This window comes from Eublepharis macularius, chromosome 2 (genome assembly GCF_028583425.1).
Source record: "Eublepharis macularius isolate TG4126 chromosome 2, MPM_Emac_v1.0, whole genome shotgun sequence".
NCBI classification, from domain to species: domain Eukaryota; kingdom Metazoa; phylum Chordata; class Lepidosauria; order Squamata; family Eublepharidae; genus Eublepharis; species Eublepharis macularius.
In genome coordinates this window covers 10,203,619-10,223,730 of record NC_072791.1, presented here as the reverse complement: position 1 = coordinate 10,223,730, position 20,112 = coordinate 10,203,619, and the positions used below count along the sequence as shown (strand labels likewise).

Below are 20,112 nucleotides of genomic sequence, written 5' to 3'. Positions count from 1 at the left end.
CAAATCAGTTATGCTAATGACACACTTCTGGTGGTGGCAAGGGGTGTGGTATATGCTAATAGGTTATGCTAATGAGTTCCTCCAGCTTTTTTTCTACGAAATGACCCTTGGATAAAGGGAAATTATGTGTCTCACTAAGAATAGTAGCCTCATACACTGGATTCTTCAGAAATGGACCGGATCTGGAATCTAGTGAGGAAGGCTTCCGTTCCTTTTAATTAAACTGTGCAATTTACATAGCGGAAGGTAGCCGATTCCGTTTCTGATCTGGGAACACGCCTTCCATGCGCAAGAGCCAGTGACAGCTGATTCTCCTCGGTCTTTTGTTCTGCCCCAAAAGCAAAATAATCTGGGGAGGGTCTATGGGAGACTTGCCAACCATAGGTACGGGAATGGGACGTTGGACTGGGGGTTTCTGAGCGAGAACAGAGAAGCGTCGGGAGAACATAACTTCGTTTTTGTGGCTTTCATCTTGGAAGAGCTATCGGTCTGAATGTAATCTCTGTAAAAGTTACGTTAATCAGTAATATAAAGAGATAAGATGAAACATTGTAGTAATAAATGGAATGAGGAGTTTTTCCTTTTTGATGATTAATTTTTATTATTGAGTGTGGAGAAGGAGGGGGTATGCGTTAAGTATGTGTAGTTTAGAGGAGGAATAATATATGGTAATGGGATTTAATAACAGTTGTAATCTTCATCGCTACATGGACAAATATTGAAAACGATGAAGTTTTTGTGCACTCTGTATTCTAATAATTCTTGTAGCGAACAGTTGCAAAATCTTCTTGACTTCATTAATTCCACCCCCTTTTTTCCTTCCTGTATCCTTTTTTTTGACTTTGATAAAATAAAAATTAAAAATAATAATAATAAATGTAATCTCTGTTGCATTTTCCCCCCAAGGGTTCCTTTGCATCTTTGGTAGAAGAATTACAAAAAGTGTAAGTAGTGGCCATATTCCTTCTGTTTTAACATATTATGGTAGCAATTCAAATCTTTATTTACCTTTGAAGCCTGCGTATTCTCCGTAGCCAAGAGGATTGAAAGGTGGCCACCTATTTCACCAAGGGTCTAGACAGCCATATGCAGCCACTGCCTCAGATGTTCTGTTTAAGGTATGGCAGGTAGAAGCTACAGGCATGATACAAGCTGAAAATTAATCCCCCCAAAAGGAGGTGCCACAAATTATTTGATCGATCCGCTCTCCCTACGAACGAGCTCAGAGCAGATAACATTGGTATTTAAAATTTACAATTCAGTCATAAAACAACCCATCATATTACCCAGTCCCAATAAAACATTTCTATGGGTGGGAGGTGAGGGACAGCAGTGGTCCAACCGATAGAAAAAGAGGAAGACCCGGCGTGGGGATTATTCTGCCCCCCTCCCCGATGGCTGGCAAAAGGCTCATCTATGGCCCAGCCTCAACCATATATGCCTGGGGGAAGGCTTGGCCCAGGAATGTGGGCATCTCCCGTTCTGGATGGGGTTGCACTTCCCCTAAAGGAGCAGGTTCATAGCTTGGGCTGAGGCTGGGCCTGGGCCTCCTGTTGGGTAAACGGGCAGCAGCAGTGGCCAGGGGCGCCTTTCACCAGCTCTTGTGGGGAGCCAACTGCAGCCCTTCCAGGATGAGAAACTTCTTGCTACTGTGGTGCACTCCCCAGCCACGTCTAGATTAGATGATGGAAATATGCTCTATGTGGGGCTGCCCTTGAAGACTGTCCAGCAGCTGCAGTTGGCACAGAATACTGCAGCCAGTGCTGCCTGGAGTGGATCATAAGGATTGTATCATTCCCACTATATTCCATCTCCTCTGACTCCCGGTTTGCTTCCGGGTTCAACTCAGGGTGCTGGAATTGACCTTTAAAGCCCTATACGGCTTGGGAGCAGCGTACCTTAAGGACTGCCTTCTCCCTTATGAACTTACCCACCTGTTCCAATCCTGTTTGGAGGCCTTGCCTTGGGTGCGTTTACTATCCGAGGTTAGATGGGTGGCGTCCCGAGAAAGGGCCTTCTTGGTCACGGCACCAAACTTTGCAACTTCCTCCATAGGGAGATTCCCCTATTCCCCTCTGTCATTGTCTTCTGCCAGCAGGTGAAGACTTTCTTCTTTCCTTCGGCATACCCCCAGAAAACTCTTATTGGGCTCCTCCCTGGTTTGTGTGTGGGTGTTTGTGTGTTTGTTTATATGATGCTATTGTGTTTATATATATATTTTAAATGTTATTAGAATGTTTTAATATTTGTTGTTTGCCGCCGTTGGGGCCCTATCTTGAGTGGAAAGGCAGCATGTAAATGTATTCATTAATATTATCATTATTATTATTAATTGCTCCACTATGCAAAGTTGGAAACCTTCCTTGAACTTAAGTGACTCCTTCCCCAATGGAACAGCTGCTTAGGTTGGAAGAATTGTTGTTTCGGCTGGAGGAACTTTCTCTATCCTAAGATAAAGCACTAGCTGTAGGGATCTGCCAAGTAACCTTCAAAAGACTCCACTGTTTGTTAGTAAGAGGTTTATTGAGAAGTGGCTAGTTCATGATCTGACAAGAGTCATTGTCAGGAATGAAGCACAACCAGATACCATAAACATACATCATTCACAGGCTAGCATTCCCCCTTCCCCCTTCCTGGAGGCTGATTATTACTGCTGGGAACTATCTGTACAGAGGAGGACACTGGGTTCAAGGTTCTTTCCCAGCGGCTAGGGACAAGCATAGTCTAAGAGAGATAATTCCAGCAAGATTTTGCATCCTGGAAGAGTTGAGAACCATAGCTGCAACAGATAAACGTAATATCATAATCTCCAGCTTCAACACCTCCCCCGCCCCAGGTATGGGTACAGCAGATGCTGCCAGCATCCTGACACTTCCCTGAGTACATCTCTAACACATCCAGACAGCTAAGCTTCCGAAACACGACACGTCTTACACAGTCTTACTGCGTTTCCTCTAATGCAAGGGTCCCCAGCTTGGTGCTCCGGGGTGCCACGGTATCCGCTGACCCACCTGGCACCTACCAAATGTTTTTAGAAAGTGGGAGGGGCCAAGTGAGGCTGTTGCCCAGCAGGGCTTCTCATTGGCCGTTGGAGATCCCATTGGCTGTGCAAATCAAAATAACGTCGTTTGGGTGGCTGCTGCCACCACAGTACTGGTTCTATTCTGTCTCTCACGCCTCTTTCCCAGGGTATTTTTTAAATCTACTTCTCTTGCCCCTTGTCCTTAGTGTGTGGCTCCACCTCTCATGGCAACCATTTTGTGGCTGTGCCTATTATCTTATGTCAGAATTCCAAAGGCTCAAATAAAGGTTGCAGATCCCTGATCTAACACACCCCATCAGTTGTCTCCACTCACACCCCCTCTCCAATAAAAGCACATAGCGTTCTTTCCTCCGCCTCCTCTTTACCCTCAATAGCCCTGCATGGTAGGCTGGCGGAGTGAGTGATGCAAAGGCAGGGGGTTTGAACCTGGACCTCCCCAGTTCTGACCCAACCCTGTAGCTGCAGCACGCCCCCCCCCCCCCTGCTCTCTTCTGGTGGTTCAGAAGCAAGCAGTCCCTAGAAGATGTGTCTATCTCCCTGCAAGCTCTTATCTCTTGTGCTTCATTATCTTTTCCCCATAAGAATCAGTGAAAAGGATGGGAAGATCAGGTCTGTGGAGGAGCTCCTGCAGGCCGAAGTCCTGAAAGTTACGACCAAGGAGAAAACAGTCCAGGTAGGTGCCGGTCTCCCCTTGCACGGCCTGTCCTTGTGGGGCATCACCGGGGCCTCTTGTGTGTGGTCACATTCTTACAAAGTCTTTGCATCCATTTTTTTTCCTTCATTGTGCGTGGTGTGTTGTCTCCATTGTCCAACCTTGTCTGTTTTGTCATTGAAAAGGCTTTGACACAGGAAGTAGAGGCTCTGAAAGAAGATGTAGGCAAGGCCCAGCTTGAGAAGGACGCACAGGTAAAGCAGGCTAGCTGCCGGCGGGACTCTTGCCAAAGGGGCAACTGGGCTCAGCTACAGCTGGCTTCACTCTTTATTTTATTTATTCACTTTAGATTTTTATTCTGCCCTCCCTGCAAAGCAGGCCTAAGGTAGATTACATTGAGTAAAAAACATTCCATATAATGTACATCCTAAAAACAATTCAAAACAACAGTATCAAAACAGTACAGTATAAATATAAAACAGTTGATGTACAAGATAGCAGCAATCAAATTTGTCAGTGTGCTCTCCATCCGACAGGAGGCCTCTCTTAGTAGGAGACTTAGCGCCTTTTGCATGCATTGCCGTCTAATAGACAGTGGCCAGGGTGGTTTTTTTTTTATTGTGCTTGTACCTAATTCAGGGTATCAGCTCTAACTTTGAAAGCTCATCACAATTTGGCCTGGCTGAGATGCAAAATGCATATTTTGGGAAGCACCGCCTGACCTAGCCAGCCGCTCTTGGATTTGGGGAAACAAAAACTTGTGAACTGTGCTACAAGCCTGGTCATGTGACAGAGGCTGTGTTGAGAGTTTCCATTGCGATGTGCGCTGACTTGGGAGAAGTTCTTGTGGAACTCTGTGGGTGTTCCTTCCAAGTAAACATGCTCAAGATTGGACTGTCAAGTTATTGTATGGATTCTTATCCTTTTGGGTTTTTTTCAAGCGTCATGTATATGATCTTGGTGATTGTCGCAACAACCCCATAAAGGGGGGGGGCATTGTCATCCTGATATTGCAAATTGTGTGCTGAAGCTCAGGCTGAAACAGAGCCCAAAGTACATCCCCAGTCTTGCTCTTCCCTACAAGGTCTGGGACCGACTTAGAGCTAAACCACACGAGATGAATTACACGAGGATGCTCAAGTGAAGGGAGACGCAGTGTTAGCTGGGAAGCGTAGTTTAGATCACTCCTCGGAGGGTTTGTTAATTTCACCTCTCTACAGAGCAGGCAAAGATCCCTCTTAGGGGGAGGCAAAGAGGAAATTAACAGACCTTCTGAGGAGTGATCTAGCTGGCTCTATAGAGAGAGGTGTAATTCAAACTACGCTTCCCGGCTAACATTGCATCTCCCTTCACTTGAGCTCATGTACTTTGTCTCATGTTGTTTAGCTCTTAGAGTATAGTATGGGCCCAAGCTGCCACAGTATCTTTTCTGCCCGTGTGGGTTTCCCTGTCCTTGTAGTGTAAGTTGTCGGCAATGGCATGCTAGCGCAAAAGCTAGACAAGAAGAGTTTGAGACAGCATCCTTTTTAATGATCTGGGTGGTGGCAGGATTAGAAATCCTGCTGGCTTCAGAGCCAAAACACACGTTAAGAAAAACCTAGGTTCAGCACATGTTCTCTTACCTCAAGGTTTGCCGGGATCTGTAGGAGTCCTGGAAGCTTAAAGATCTGTAGGGGTCCTGGAAGCTTAAAGTCCTGGAAGCTTAAAGGATCTGTAAGCGTCCTGGAAGCTTAAAGGCGTCCTGGAAGCTTAAAGCTTAAAATACAGGCGCCTGTATTTCCCTTTCCCTTTTTGCTGCTCTGTAAATGCTAAACTTTAAGCTTCCAGGACGCCTACAGATCCCAGCAAACCTTGAGGTAAGAGAACACGTGCTGAACCTAGGTTTTTCTTAACGTGTGTTTTGGCTCTCAGAAGTAGCTGCCACCTCTCCAAAAACGTTTGCGTCATAGTAACAGCTTCCATAGAACCATTCCTGGTTTCTTACCTCCCCTGAACATTAGGAATTCAGTACTGAAAGATGCAATTGCGGTACTCTAGGACTGGGAAAATTCACGAAGATACACTTATCACCTGATATTAAACAGAGCGTCACTTTTCAAACGCTGTTTCCCCGGGAGATGATTGGGGCAACGAGAAGAATCTTGAAAGATGGCTTTTCTGCCGTTGGCCTTTTCCTCTGCCGTGCTCAGCCGTAGAGGATTGCTGAGCCTGTTCAAAAGTGCAGCCTGCTGCTAACCTTGCAAACAAAACCCAACAGGCATGACCGACTGAAAACACGCCCTTGCCTCCCCAAATCCTCTGCGGTGCGTGGCGAAATCCAGATGCAAAGGGTTTCCTAAAAGCCGCTGAAGCAGTGTTAGAATGCAGAATCATCTCCCCAGATCAGTGGTTCTCAAACAGTGGGGCAGAACCCACGAGCGTGTCCCAGCTCCCTTGCAAGTGAGTTGCAAGGCCAGCAAAGAGGAGGAGGAATGGGGCGAGAGATCAGGCCTAGTGGCATCTGTGTCTACTTCTGCAGTAGCATGTGAAATTGCCGTGGAAGCCGGCCTGTCGCTCAGTAATACAACAGACTTATACACCAAACACCAGGTTCGTGTAGTGGTTAAGAGCAGCAGGACTCTAATCTGGAGAGCCAGTCTTGATTCCCCACTCCTCCGCTTGAAGCCAGCTGGGTGACCTTGTGTCAGTCACAGCTCTCTGGAGCTCTCTCAGCCCCACCCACCTCACAGGGTGTTTTGTTGTGGGGATAATAATGACATACTTTGTAACCTTGGGCTAGTCACAGCTCTCTGGAGCTCTCTCAGCCCCACCCACCTCACAGGGTGTTTTGTAAACTGCTCTGAGTGGGTGTGAAGTCATCCTGAAGGGCGGTATATAAATTGAATATTGTTGTTATTATTAAATACTAAGCATCGAGGCTTTTCTTCTGGTGGGGTGTGCTGCGGTGTGCAGTATATCACCTCTTCAGTAATGGCAGACTTGAGGCCCTGGCAAGTCTTTTTTTTCTTTTTCTTTTTTCCTCTTTAAAGAAAATAAGCAGTGCTAAGCATTAACTATGAGATACAAACTTGTTCACTGTTAACCCGCATTTCAATTCCTGTGTTTTTATGTTGGGAAGGGGGAGAGTAATTGGCAGTTGCTTTGCAAGCAGGTCCCGAAAGATAGATTAGAAGTGGTTTCCGCTTCAGAAAGTTTGTCGCAGGGGTAGAATAAAGGCATTAATCAAGAAGGACCTGCGTGCTGCTGAATTTTCATTTGGCGTTTGAATCTTCTAATGGGACTGAGCTGTGCGGACCGTTGCTCTGACCCTAAAATTCTGCTCTTGGTCTGTTAACTGGAGAGGTAACGTGGTCTCCGCTTAGGGAGCTTGACTCCCCAAACAGCTGTGGGAATAAAATAAGCTTCCTAGTAAGGTTCCCTTTTCCTCACAAGGAAGCCGCCCTGTTGCCAATGAACCTTCTTTGCAGCCTCTTGCTCTGCGTGCTTAACCAAGTAGGAAGTCACCGCTTTCAGTAGTGGTTACTCCTAGGTGTAATATTGCAGCATTGCAGCCATAGAGTTTGATCGTTTGCCCTTCCGCACAGCCATGGGTTTTGTTGTATTTTATTTATTTATAATCCTGTCTTTCTGTTCTTAAAGAACACCCAAGTTAGCTAACCAATTCAGAATAATAGAATAAAAACAGTCAGTAAGTTACCACTAAGTCATGGGTAGGGTTGCCCAGTTCTCCTGCCCTCCTGGTGGGAAGTGGGAGGCCCTGGCACCTATGCACGTGCTCCTGGACCCACACGATGACATCACTTCCGGGAAGTGACTTCATCGCATGGGCCGCGGCTGCCCCCAGGAGCAATCCCACGCTCATGGGGAGGCTGAATCGAGCCTGACCAAATCAGGCCGCTACAGAGCAAGGTAACATTCCTATGCTCCACAGCAGCCTGATCCAGACCAATTCGGCCCTGGAATGGGCCGCTGCAGTACGCGGGAGCATTTCCGTGCTCCACAGTGGCCCAATCTGGGCCAATTTGGGCCCAATCCAGGCTGGATTTGCCCCACGGGAGCACGCTGTGCCACCCGGGAATGTACTGCGCCGCTGGGGAGTGTGCCCCCAGGAAGCCCATGCCTCCCCTGCTGCTTTGGAGGATGGAAGCGGGGGATCCCCACCCCCAGTGGGGGACTGGCAACCATAGTCAAGGGGTGGGACTGAGCAGGTGGAAAAGTTCAACCCCCTTGATGGAAAGTTTTCCCCAGGCAGAAGGCCCCACCAAGTTGCAGTTCCTTTTAAAGACTTGAGCAGTCAAGTTACAGCCGGAGCCCGTTCTTGCAGGCCGTCCTACTTGCAGTGCCTTTGCAGTCTGATCCTGGATAATCTGAACTTTTGCCTACTCAACCAAGCAGAACTGTGGCATTCACAGGAGGACCAATGGGAGGGACTGGTGTTCTTAAAGATCACCTGTAGTCCTAGCATTGCCTTCTGGGAGATCTTGACCGTGCCGGCCATTGATTGTGCGTAAAATCAAGAGAAGAAGAAACCAAGATTAATCTCTTCCTTTCTTCTAACTCCAACCAGAACATTATTCTGTAGATTGAGCGAATCAAATTTGTGTAATTTGTAGTGTCTCTTTCTCACGGAGACTCAAGGCAGATTGCATAGAGTGAGATTAGCACAGTCAATGTCAAGGTCATTTCAACAAAGAATGTCACAGGGTAAATAAATGCAAGTTTACAAAGACGTAGCATTAGCAAAAATCCAATGAAGGCTGAAGAACTGCCGGAACAGAGCATACGCAATTCCAGGACTGACATTCAGTAACGTAGAACTACCCAGTAGGGCCGTACTTAAAGCAACAGGTAGTACATAGGAGCACATATAATAGTGAAGTTTGTGGCCCCTTACTCATTAGTGAAGCATCTCTTTGAGAGCACCTTTTAATGTTTGCAGCAAGTGGTTCATCAGTTTGATGCCTTTAGACTTCACGTTGTCAGTGTTTCTGATCTATATCGACCTCTGACAGTCTTTTATGTGCTTTTTCTCCAGATATCAGTTGCTCAAGAAGTCAAAGATCTTCAGAGTCTGTAAGTGTTTCTAGAAATAGAAAATGTACCTGATTTGAAATCATCATAGTTCACAGGATAAAGTTCATGTCTTATACTGAGGGCCAAAGGAGACACGAGGTGGGATATTCATGTTTGGTGGCATAAAGTGCCATCAAGTCACAGCCGACTTACGACAAGCCCCGTGGGGTTTTCAAGGCAAGAGACAAACAGAAGTGGTTTGCCCCTGCCTGCCTCTGCATAGCGACCCTGGCCTTTCTTGGTGGTCTCCCATCCAAGTACTAACCAAGGCCAACCCTGCTTAGCTTCTGAAGTCTGATGACATCAGGCTAGCCTGGTCCATCCAGGACATGGGATAGGTTGGGTCTCTTTAAAAAAAAAAAAGACTTCAGCCTCTCCTGCCCCGATTCCTGTTATCTAGCAAGTTTCCCATTCTAGAAGCTTGCTAAGAGCCAAGTATCTGATCAAACCAACAGGGAAAAGCCCGGATAGTGGTAGCTAGCAACAACAAGTCCGGGAATGAACCGTTAATCAGCAATTGAGTAGTAAAATGTTCTTTTTTATATAAGTGCAAAGTGCAAAAGTGCAAAAAGTGTCTTAATAAATATACAATTCTAATAAATACAATGAATACAAATACAATTAATCCAAGTCCTATTTGTATGTCCAAGTCGTTGTGGTGAACGCTTATATCCAGCAGAGCTGTAACGCCGCAATGGGCTCACTCCTAAAAGTCACAGAGTTGAAGAGAAGGTGATTCCAGTCCAATCCAAACTATGATAATATTATTCAAGAATGTGCCGACGGGATTATGCGGGCATCCTATACAATTCCCGTTTCGTGTATTGCACACTTCCTCTGGGCACAATTAAAGATGGACTGTAATAAAAATACATCTATATAAATATATAATATATAATATAATAACCATCATTACTCAATGCATGCATACAGCATATAGCATATACTCACAAATCACCCTTGTACCGATTGTTCTAAAAGTGACTGCCAACAATGTTCCTTGTATCAATCCATAACAATCATATAGCAAGTGACATGGACATAAAGCATACAGGAAAGGGCGTGCTTAAATATACAAGCTCCAACAAATCAATTAATCATATGACGGACCCTTAAAGTACAACACTACTTGTAAAGTTACATAGTGTTATATCAGTACAACAAATACATATCAACACACAAAGGGAAGGTGGAGAACCTGAAGAACCAAACTGTATTTTTAGCCCAAAAAACATGAGTAGTCTATTTCATTGTTAAGACCCGTAGGGGCAAGACTCTGAAGCCTGAAAATCCACCTCGTCTCTAACTGCAGCAGCCTCCTGGGGCCATCTTCAGGGATAGGTTCCTGAATTGAATCTACCACAGTGATTTTAAGGTCGCCCTGAAGATGGCCCCAGGAGGCTGCTGCAGTTAGAGACGAGGTGGATTTTCAGGCTTCAGAGTCTTGCCCCTACGGGTCTTAACAATGAAATAGACTACTCATGTTTTTTGGGCTAAAAATACAGTTTGGTTCTTCAGGTTCTCCACCTTCCCTTTGTGTGTTGATATGTATTTGTTGTACTGATATAACACTATGTAACTTTACAAGTAGTGTTGTACTTTAAGGGTCCGTCATATGATTAATTGATTTGTTGGAGCTTGTATATTTAAGCACGCCCTTTCCTGTATGCTTTATGTCCATGTCACTTGCTATATGATTGTTATGGATTGATACAAGGAACATTGTTGGCAGTCACTTTTAGAACAATCGGTACAAGGGTGATTTGTGAGTATATGCTATATGCTGTATGCATGCATTGAGTAATGATGGTTATTATATTATATATTATATATTTATATAGATGTATTTTTATTACAGTCCATCTTTAATTGTGCCCAGAGGAAGTGTGCAATACACGAAACGGGAATTGTATAGGATGCCCGCATAATCCCGTCGGCACATTCTTGAATAATATTATCATAGTTTGGATTGGACTGGAATCACCTTCTCTTCAACTCTGTGACTTTTAGGAGTGAGCCCATTGCGGCGTTACAGCTCTGCTGGATATAAGCGTTCACCACAACGACTTGGACATACAAATAGGACTTGGATTAATTGTATTTGTATTCATTGTATTTATTAGAATTGTATATTTATTAAGACACTTTTTGCACTTTTGCACTTTGCACTTATATAAAAAAGAACATTTTACTACTCAATTGCTGATTAACGGTTCATTCCCGGACTTGTTGTTGCTAAGAGCCAAGTATCTGGCAGGGGTCGAGTAGTTCATGATTGCTTCAGGGAGGAGGGTTTAGATCAGTGTTTCCCAAGAAGTGGGCTGTGAAGCTCTGAAACGGGGCCCTTCCTCCTCGCCTAACTTTTCACATTTTCACCTCCCCGTCCCTTTGAAACAATAATGGTGGGGGGAAGAGCCCTCCGGCCACTAGTAACTTCACATTTTCCCTATGTAGAATAATATTTCTGTAGGAAAATCATCATATGTGAAGTGGCTCCTATAAGAACCAACTTTGGTGCTTCATTTGAGGCGAGGCTTTGACCTGTAGTTTGGAAACCAAGTCTTGAGCCTGGAAACCGTATATTCTATGTCACACATTAGTTGGTATTTTTTCTTCACTTCATATGCATGTTGATTGATAAAGAATCAAGTACAATGTGCCCTGATAGGTAGGTAGTAGGTAGGTAGTCAGTCCCCTGTGCAAGCACCGAGTCATTACTGACCCATGGGCGGATGTTGCATCACAACGTTTTCTTGGCAGACTTTTTACAGGGTGGTTTGCCATTGCCTTCCACAGTCATTTACACTTTACCCCCAGGAAACTGGGTACTCATTTTATTGACCTCGGAAGGATGGAAGGCTGAGTCAACCTTGAGCCGGCTACCTGAACCCGGCTTCTGCCAGGATCGAACTCAGGTAGTGAGCAGAGCTTGGACTGCAGTACTGCAGCTCACCACTCTGTACCACGGGGCTCTTTTCTTAGAATATTAAAAAGGATTAGAGTGAGTAATAGAGATACCCAGGCAAGTGGCATTGCACAGTACAGCTCCTTTGCATATGAGGGCTACACTCCAGTCTCTGACCACTCTCCTCTCCTCCATTAAAAATTCAGGCTCCCTCCCAAGAATTTTTTAGCCCATCTTCTTCAGGAGAGGACGGGGAGGGTCCCACTCTAAGAGTAATTCCGCACACGTTGGATAATGCACTTCCAATCCTCTTTATAGATCATTTGGAACGGATTTTTTTCGTGTGCGGAACAAAAAATCCACCTCAAACGACTGATAAAGTGCATTGAAAGTGCATTATCCAACGTGTGCGGAATCAGCCTTACAAAAGCAGTTTGAAGTAGAAGATCTATTCCTATGTAATAAATCTGAACACTGGCAGTGTTTTAAATTGCTTGGGTTGTGACCCCACGACATTCTGCACGATGGCGTCTCCACCCTTTGTGACGGTTGCATATTCCAGGGAAAAAACATCTTGCTTTGGTTTTGACAGAATCACGCATGGAGCAGTAAAAGTACCGAGGATGTACCAAGCTCCGTGTTCCAGAAGAAAGAGGGTTAAGGATGTTGATATCTAAGTGTCAAAAGCCAGTGTGCAGAGGCTTTAGATCAGAACGATCAGTATGACAGGTAGACACATCAGGTGACATAGAGTCAGATGGTTAACATAAGAGTCAGGAGACCATGAAGTGAATGACTCAGCTAAACTCATGCATGTATCTGATTGGGTGTCTACATGTATATATAGCTACCATGTACAGTATGGTTGGGGCTTCTTGCATGTCCAGGTGTAGGCGAAGCACTTTGTCTCTCTGGACTGTAAACTTGTATATATTGCTCTTTATCCACCTATAAATAAATTGTATTATACACCTTTGCTAAACTAACAAGGTGTGGACTCTTTGTGGATCCTCCTTAAGCTGGTGCAGTCACGCTGAATACACACTATCCAACAAAGGAATGTTTTTTCTAGACCAGTAAACCTTCCCCCTTCTCTTCATTTTTCATACCTCTCGCAGGTTGAAAGGGAAAGAGGAACAGGTGAGAAGTATGGAGCTGTTACTGAAAGAGGAGAGAGAGAGAGCGAAGATGGGAGAGCGGCTGCAGGTAAGGCCCTTGGCCAAGGAGGGGAGGGCAGAACTTAGGAGCACGTTTTTGGTGCTGTTGTTTGTTTTCTGATTGGCAAAGGGTCCTAAGCACTCAGCAGGTGGGAGAAGGTGTGCCTTGCTGATTGGCCCTGCTGGGATGTTCAAGGATTCACCCTGTAAAGGGCAAAACCGGATGGGTGCTCAGAGCACCATAATCTCATACGGCTTGAGTGACTTAAGAGCAGTCCAGTCGTATTTAACTAATGAGCCTAGTCCCACATCCTGTTTTGCACATTATCCAGCCGCACGCCCCCCCCCACCCCCAAAAGACACAAGTGGGTCTGGCCTGATGAAACTGTCGACGTGAGCTTGGGATTCAAATCTTGCCTTTTCTTGAAGTCGCAAGGCGATCACGTTCCTCCCTTCTTCCAGGGAGTCCAGGGCAGTAGATGTGGAGTCACCCCACTTGCTATCCTCACATCGATCTTGCAAGGGAGGTTTGGTCAAGAGAGAAGGGCCAGCACAAATATTATCTCCCAGTTAACAAATCAGGACAGATCATTCACTCCATGCCAGATCGGAATAGATCCTGTTGTTTTAACCTCCAGTACTTCCCTTGTCACTTGTTTGCCCCTGGATAGTTCTCGTGAGTTGTCGTGAAAGCAAACTTCTGTTCTCTCTTAGGCATCTGCAGAATCTGCAAATAAAGACCTGGAGGCTCTGTAAGTAAGCCAAGTGGCGCATCTTCCACGTTTATGCTGGGCTTGGTTCTCTTGGGTTGTGGTGGGGGGAGTGAGAGAGCATGTTGTTGTTGCCTGCCAGAGAGGACCAGCTTTCTGCGCCAGCAAAAACAGCTGCTGGAAAGAGCTGTTTTCTGGGCCATGGGCCAAGTTCAGATGGCACACAAAACCGTGGTTTAATTAAAACTAACTACAGGTAGCCTGAAGGCATGCCAGTTCACTCACTATGGGAAATTGGGGTTTGACAAACTAGTGTCTGAAACTTTGGTTTGAAGCTAGCTAATACATAACTGCGGTTTTGTGTGATACACGCATGCCAGCGTCTTGGCTTACACTGGTATTTATTTATTCACTGACTTCATTTATACTCTACCTTTCTCCTTAGTGGGGACGCTGTCCTCCCCTTATCCTCCCTACAATCCTATGAGGTAGGCTAGGCTGAGAGTATAGTAACTGGCCAAAGGTCACCCATTGAACCTCCGTGGCCAAGCGGGGATTCGAACCTGGATCTTCCAGATCCTAGTCCGACACTGTAATCTCTACACCATATTGGTTCTCAGGAGACCCACGTTGGTATATGTTGCAGAGCAAACTGGGATGCCAGCTGAGTCTATGTGGGGGAAGAAGGAAGGCAGTGAAATCAACATTTGAACCACTGCATGCAAAGTGAATTCCGGTTTGCACACCCAAGTTAAAATCAGCGGCTTCAGGTGTGACCAGAAGGCCTTTTGCCCCCCAGTCCGTGTTGTGTTGAAATCGGTCCTTGCTCATCCTATGCACCCAGCTTTATATCTTGCACAGACCATCTAGGCGAGGCAACCGCAGTTTTATCTGTCACAAATCTGACCCATACTTGTGTGCGAATAACTCCTAAATTTTGTTCTCAGCTTGAAAGGGAAGCAAGGGGAATTACACAAACTGGAGTACTTGTTGGATGAGAGGGGGAAAGAAGGGGCTCAGCAGAGGAAAGAGCTGCAGGTGATGTATGGCAGCCTTGGGCGGAGGGGGGCGAGTGTTGCAAACTAGTCCGCCGTGTCTAACGTTGTCGTCCTCGCTTGCAGAGTGTGCAAGAGGAGAATCGGTTGTTAAGGGCACAGATCCAGGAAATAAAGCAAGAGAACGGAGAACAGGTATTTCCCTCGGCCAGCCGATTTCGGGGGGAAACTAAATATGGGTGTGTTGCTTTTATAGTCGTCCATGTTGAAGTAATCTGGTTTTAAACGTTTGAGAGGTTTAGTTTACCAGCCTAGAGCAGATGGAATTGTGGGTTCCCTCCTTGAAATGTCAAACCTGTGCACGTAGCCATCGTTAAAGGGTCTGTGCCGCAGAGATGGACCCTCTAATGATGGCTTGACATTTCAAGGAGGGAAACCCACCAGCCCACAAAGCAGTCCGAAACTGGACAATTCTATCTGCTCCAGGCTGGTAAGCTATACCTCTCAAACATTTACCCAGCACCTGATCGCAAAATGATATGTGCCTCCTTCAGAGGAAGCAAGGTGAAGCAGCCAATTTACGTCGTGTAAATAGTGTATAATAACAAGAAGGCATTTCCTGGTCTCCTTCCCACTTCTGTGTGATGATTTTTTTCAGGAATCTCTGGCTAGCAAGAACGAACAACTCCTGCAGCTGTAAGTATTGGCACCCTGACTAAGTGTTGGTATGTCCTTTGGTTAGAGCATTTATTGGTGAAAACAGTTGTACCCCAAGTAACGTAATACGATTTGAAGGCGGGAGGAATCATGCTGATCGGGAAGGGAGATGCTGTAACATTTATGCTTCCCCTCCCACTCCCTCCCAGCAATGCATCTCTGTTCTGGAACCATGCCCCAGAATATAGTGGTGTACCTTTTACAGGCTTGGAGACATTTGCACGAGGATGTATTGGGGTTATTTATGGGGGCGAGAGGAGAAATAATGGGGCAAAGCGATGCTTCTGTTCCCACAATGGAATGATTAAGCGCAATGAAACAGACAAAAATAAAACTTTCAAATTAATGATGCGTCTGGAATAAAGGCTGCCTCTCCATAAGGGCGAGCTGCAAATTTGGACGGGCCTTTGGGCATAGGGTGTTATCCGTGGGCCCTTCTATCCCAGCTCTGCCTTTCGGCGGGCTACACTGGAGGGGCCAGAGCAGGAAGAGTCAAAGAGGGCCCTCCGGGAGGTTTGGAAGAGGGAGATGAGCTCAGTGAGTGATCACGGAGTCTCTTTCCTCAGTTGCTTTTAGTTATTGCTTTTAGTGATTAAAATGTGGCATTCGCTTCCGGTGCCAAGCCTGGTTCGCCATCCGATGGTGCCAAAATGATCCATGCCCCTAAAGGCAGAGCCTGCTAAGAATGCGCGGTCCTTTCCCAGCTATTGTGCTAAAGGACTGTCTCCTTTAAAGCCTGCCAACTAACCTTAAATGAGGTCAGATTTCTTTGGAAATGGCTCTTTTAAAAAAAACCCAACATTTCGGAGACTGAAGAAAGAGATTGGTAGAATGGGCAGGCAGGGAGCAACACAGACTGGCAAGTAGAGTGTTAAGAGCAGAAATGCAAAAGTAGCAGATTTGACCCCTAAATATACAGTGACCTTTTCAGAAATTCAACAGGCGGGATCTAGGTTGGACCCTCCCATTCCGCTTTGCCCAATGGCAGCATCTTCCCGTGGCTCAAAGCACCATTGTGAATGGAGTGGTTGGTTGCAACCTGTCATCCATAAGATTTGGTAGAACTGTGAAATGGCTCCCTGGTAGTCATTTCTGGGCAGTGAAAGCTTCTTCTGAAGAGGGCAGTGGGGGAGCAGAGTGCTGGCAAGAGGAGGGATGTTGAATCCTTTCCCTTCCTGCCACATCCCCACTCCAAAGTCCCCCAGGGCCCTTTTTTCCCCCTCCCCCAGGGAAACTGCTTGGGTAAGGGTCCCTTGCCCCAGAGAGGCTCACCTGGCAGGGCCAGGGCCTTCTCCATCCTGGCCCCAGCCTGGTGGAACGATCTATCTAACGAGATCAGGGCCCGGCAGGATTTGTTATCCTTCTGCCGGGCCTGCAAGACAGAGCTGTTCCGCCAGGCGTATGGGCGGTGCTAGGCGGAGCCCCCTGGCCGGTAGATTGCAGAATGTGCCCTCCCTACTAGCAGTACCTCCATCTAGCAAACAGTCCCCAGTATGATGCTCTAGAGATGGGTGAAGGTCGGTCAGTTGGTTGCTGTGCCATTATGATTATGTGTGTGTGTGTGTGTGTGTATATATTTTAACTGTGTAACTCTGACTGTTTTATGGCTTTAACTGGTATCAGTTATTTAATGTGTTTTAATTGTATGTGGTTGTAATCCACCCTGAGCATGTTGGTGTGGGGAGGGCGGAATATAAATCGAATGAATGAATGAATGAATGAATGAATGAATGAATGAATGAATGAATGAATGAATGATTTAGGCTAGGGAAAAGGCCGAGTGCTCTGCTCCACCCCCACCATTGAGAATATTTTTTCTTCTTCTGAATGGATTTCCTAGACTACCTTCACACACACTTGTGTCATTTGCGCCCAACCTTTTGCTTTAAAAAGAGCAATGAATAATTTAAAGTAAGAGGTATAGTGGTTAAGAGTGTTGGACTAGGATCTGGGAGATCCAGGTTTGAATCCCTGCTCTGCCGTGGAAGCCTGCTGGGGGACTTCGGGCCAGCCACACCCTCTCAGCCTAACCTACCTCACAGGGTTCTTGTGATGATAAAACGAGACAAACAATGTAAACTGCTTCGAGTCTTCATGAGGGAGAAAGGCTATGTATAAGTGAAATAAATGTATTAGTCTTTCTAGTCCTTATGGCTTTGGGAGGGACATGATGTTACGCAAGTGGTTCGCGCGTTTTTCCTGTGAAAGGAAACGCAGGTGGTGACGGAGGGCAGCTCGACTCCAGAGTCTCTGATGCCTTTCCTAATAACCTTGTGCTTATACATCAGTCTTGTGGACAGATTAGTGCCACACTCGGAGCAGTGAGGTGGGTGGGGCTGAGAGAGCTCCGAGAAGCTGTGACCGACCCAAGGTCACCCCGCCAGCTTCAAATGTCGGAGTGGGGACTCAAACCCGGCTCTCCAGATTAGAGTCCTGCCGCTCTTAACCACTACACGAAACCTGTGGAAAAGCTTGAAGAGAGGAGGGAGGATTTATAGCGCCTCATGACTTGTGCCTTCCTCCTGGCTTCTTCAGCATTGCAGGGAAAGAGAGCGAGATCACCAGCCTCCGGGAAGAGTTGGGCTCCGTGAAACAGGCAGTGGAGCAGCAGAGGCAAAAGAACAACGTAAGTCGCCGTTTCTGAAACCTGTTGGGGAGGGGGGGGGAGGGGCTCTCTGGCTGGCCTAGAAGCGGCTGCTGGTGAGCCTGGCTCCTCCCCTGCGGGGGCTGCTGAGCAGGAAGCCCCTGATCACATGAATACACGAAAGTGCCTTATACTGAATCAGCCCCTTGGCCCGTCAAGGTCAGTATCGTCTGTGCAGACTGGCAGCAGCTCTCCGGGGTCTAAGGATGCCGCCTTTCACATCACCAGCTGCCCGATCCTTTTAACTGGGGATGCCAGGACTGAACCAGGGACCTTTTGCATACTAATCAGATTCTCCGCCCCCTGAGCCATGGTCCTACTTCCCTCCAACAGTAGGAGCAACTGAGTGAATATATGAAGCTGCCATAGAGAGTTAGACCATCCCTCTGTGTTGCTGCCTCTGTCTGATGGAGCGGCTCTCCGGGAGTCTCAGCAGCTGAAGATGCTGAGGGAATGGAAACTCCCTTCTCCCCTAGGTGTAGGACTGTGCTCTGCTCTGTTTAGGAGACAATCCTAGAATGAGAGAACTGAACCATTTGTGCCTAGCAGATGAGTTTCTCCAATGCCTGTTCTAGTGGCAATGCATGCCTGACCAGGCCTGGAGCGTAGAAAGTCACGGCTCAGTCCATAGGAAGTCAGCTTTGGTCACCTCGTGCATGGTTTTTATGCATTTCCATTTCACTCACTGCGAAGATGGCTTCGGCTTGCCCTTTCCCCCCTTAACTCCTTGTGGTGGGACAATCAGACACCCCTTCTCAAAGGGCTGTGTGTGGTCAGCTGGCTTCCCCCTTTTAAAGGTGTGCAGTGCCTGCCTTTTCTCCTCTATGTGGGCCGCATCACTTTCCAGTCGCACAAATTGATAGACGGTTGTGTGATCTTACCTAAGCATTGCTTTATTGGAGGGCAGGGGAGAAAATAGATGCGCAAAATCGAAAAGATGGGCACAAGTTCACTCCCCCCCAAAAAACTTGTAGGGAGCTGTATTATCCTTTCGTACTCACGGAGCCCAAACCATTTTGGGGCTAGGCAATCTGGAAGTTAAAAAGGGTAAGTTGAATTTGTTAGTGACCATCAAGTACGTTTGAAAATGAGGAGAAGGTAGTTCCCAAGACAAATCCAAGGGCCACCTCCTGTTAACAGAAGCCATTCTTTGCTCTACTGTTGCCCTTCCTTCTGGCTGGGGACAGCATTGGTTCATGTAGCTGGCCTTCATTTCTCTCCAGCCATCTGCCCCTGCTGTTGTTTCCTGCATGCAGGAACTTCTGGAAACCGAGCTAAGAGCTGCACACCAGTTTTTGCAGATAGCAACTCTGCCTCTATGCCAGCAAGCACCTTGGTTAATTTTCTGCTCTCAGGGAGACACAGAGAACTGTCGCACAGTGGCTAAGCGGCAAGCTAGGTTCCCCCTAAGTTCCAGTCTTGTTTCTGCCATGAATTTACTGGGGCACTTTGGAAAAACCACTCACAGCCTCCGTTTGGCCTTACAGCACAAGAGAATTGTGGGGGTTACTGAGATCATTTCTAAAATGGAATTTAGGGGCAGCTTAAAGACACACGTTTACTGTAGCATGAGTTGTCATGGCCTATGACCCCAGGAGTTCCAGGCCACAAAAGCTGGTGAAACAATAAATCTGTTAGTCTTTAAGGTGTCCACAGTTCCCATTTTGAATTTGCTGCAGTACGCTGGCATGGCTTCTCTCCCACTAGAATTTGCAAACATGACATACAGATGCGAGCCATTTTGAACTTGCTATACGCTGTGCAAGCACTTTAGCATCATTATTATTTTAATTCATTGTTTATTAATACTCACATTGCTGGTGAATGAGCACAGCTGCAAAAAAGGAAGATTAAAGCGAAAAGATAATAGTGCTAGGAAAGGTGGAGGGCAGTAGGAAAAGAGGAGGACCCAAAATGAAATGGCTGGACTCAATGACGGAAGCTGCAGCTTCCAGTTTGCAAGATCTGAGCAAAGCAACGACAGAATGTTTTGGGGGTCATAGGGTCACCCTAAGTGAGAAGCAACTTGACTTTACGTAACACGCACACAAGTCAGTGAAGTCAGGTCCAGGTGTGTGCAACACAGGCTCCCATGATCTGAGATCTACCAGCACACATTGCAGCCTGACTGCCCCTCTCCCCCCTCCCCCCCCAGGGTCAGCTCATGCTGTCCCAGGCAGGCAGCTCAAAGAGGAGTATTTTCAAGCCTTTAAAAG

The 20,112-nt window shown here is 46.5% G+C and overlaps 1 protein-coding gene across 1 annotated transcript in view; it reads left to right on the top strand.

Annotated features, from left to right (window-relative positions):
* Positions 1-20,112, top strand: part of KTN1 (kinectin 1) — a 142,082-nt gene that overhangs the window by 89,542 nt on the left and 32,428 nt on the right. The window contains exons 22-31 of the mRNA XM_054970579.1: positions 907-944; positions 3,626-3,716; positions 3,881-3,949; positions 8,731-8,768; positions 12,792-12,879; positions 13,545-13,582; positions 14,488-14,578; positions 14,662-14,730; positions 15,194-15,231; positions 17,788-17,878. Coding sequence (XP_054826554.1) covers positions 907-944; positions 3,626-3,716; positions 3,881-3,949; positions 8,731-8,768; positions 12,792-12,879; positions 13,545-13,582; positions 14,488-14,578; positions 14,662-14,730; positions 15,194-15,231; positions 17,788-17,878 — 651 coding nt within the window. The remainder of the gene's footprint in view (positions 1-906; positions 945-3,625; positions 3,717-3,880; positions 3,950-8,730; positions 8,769-12,791; positions 12,880-13,544; positions 13,583-14,487; positions 14,579-14,661; positions 14,731-15,193; positions 15,232-17,787; positions 17,879-20,112) is intronic.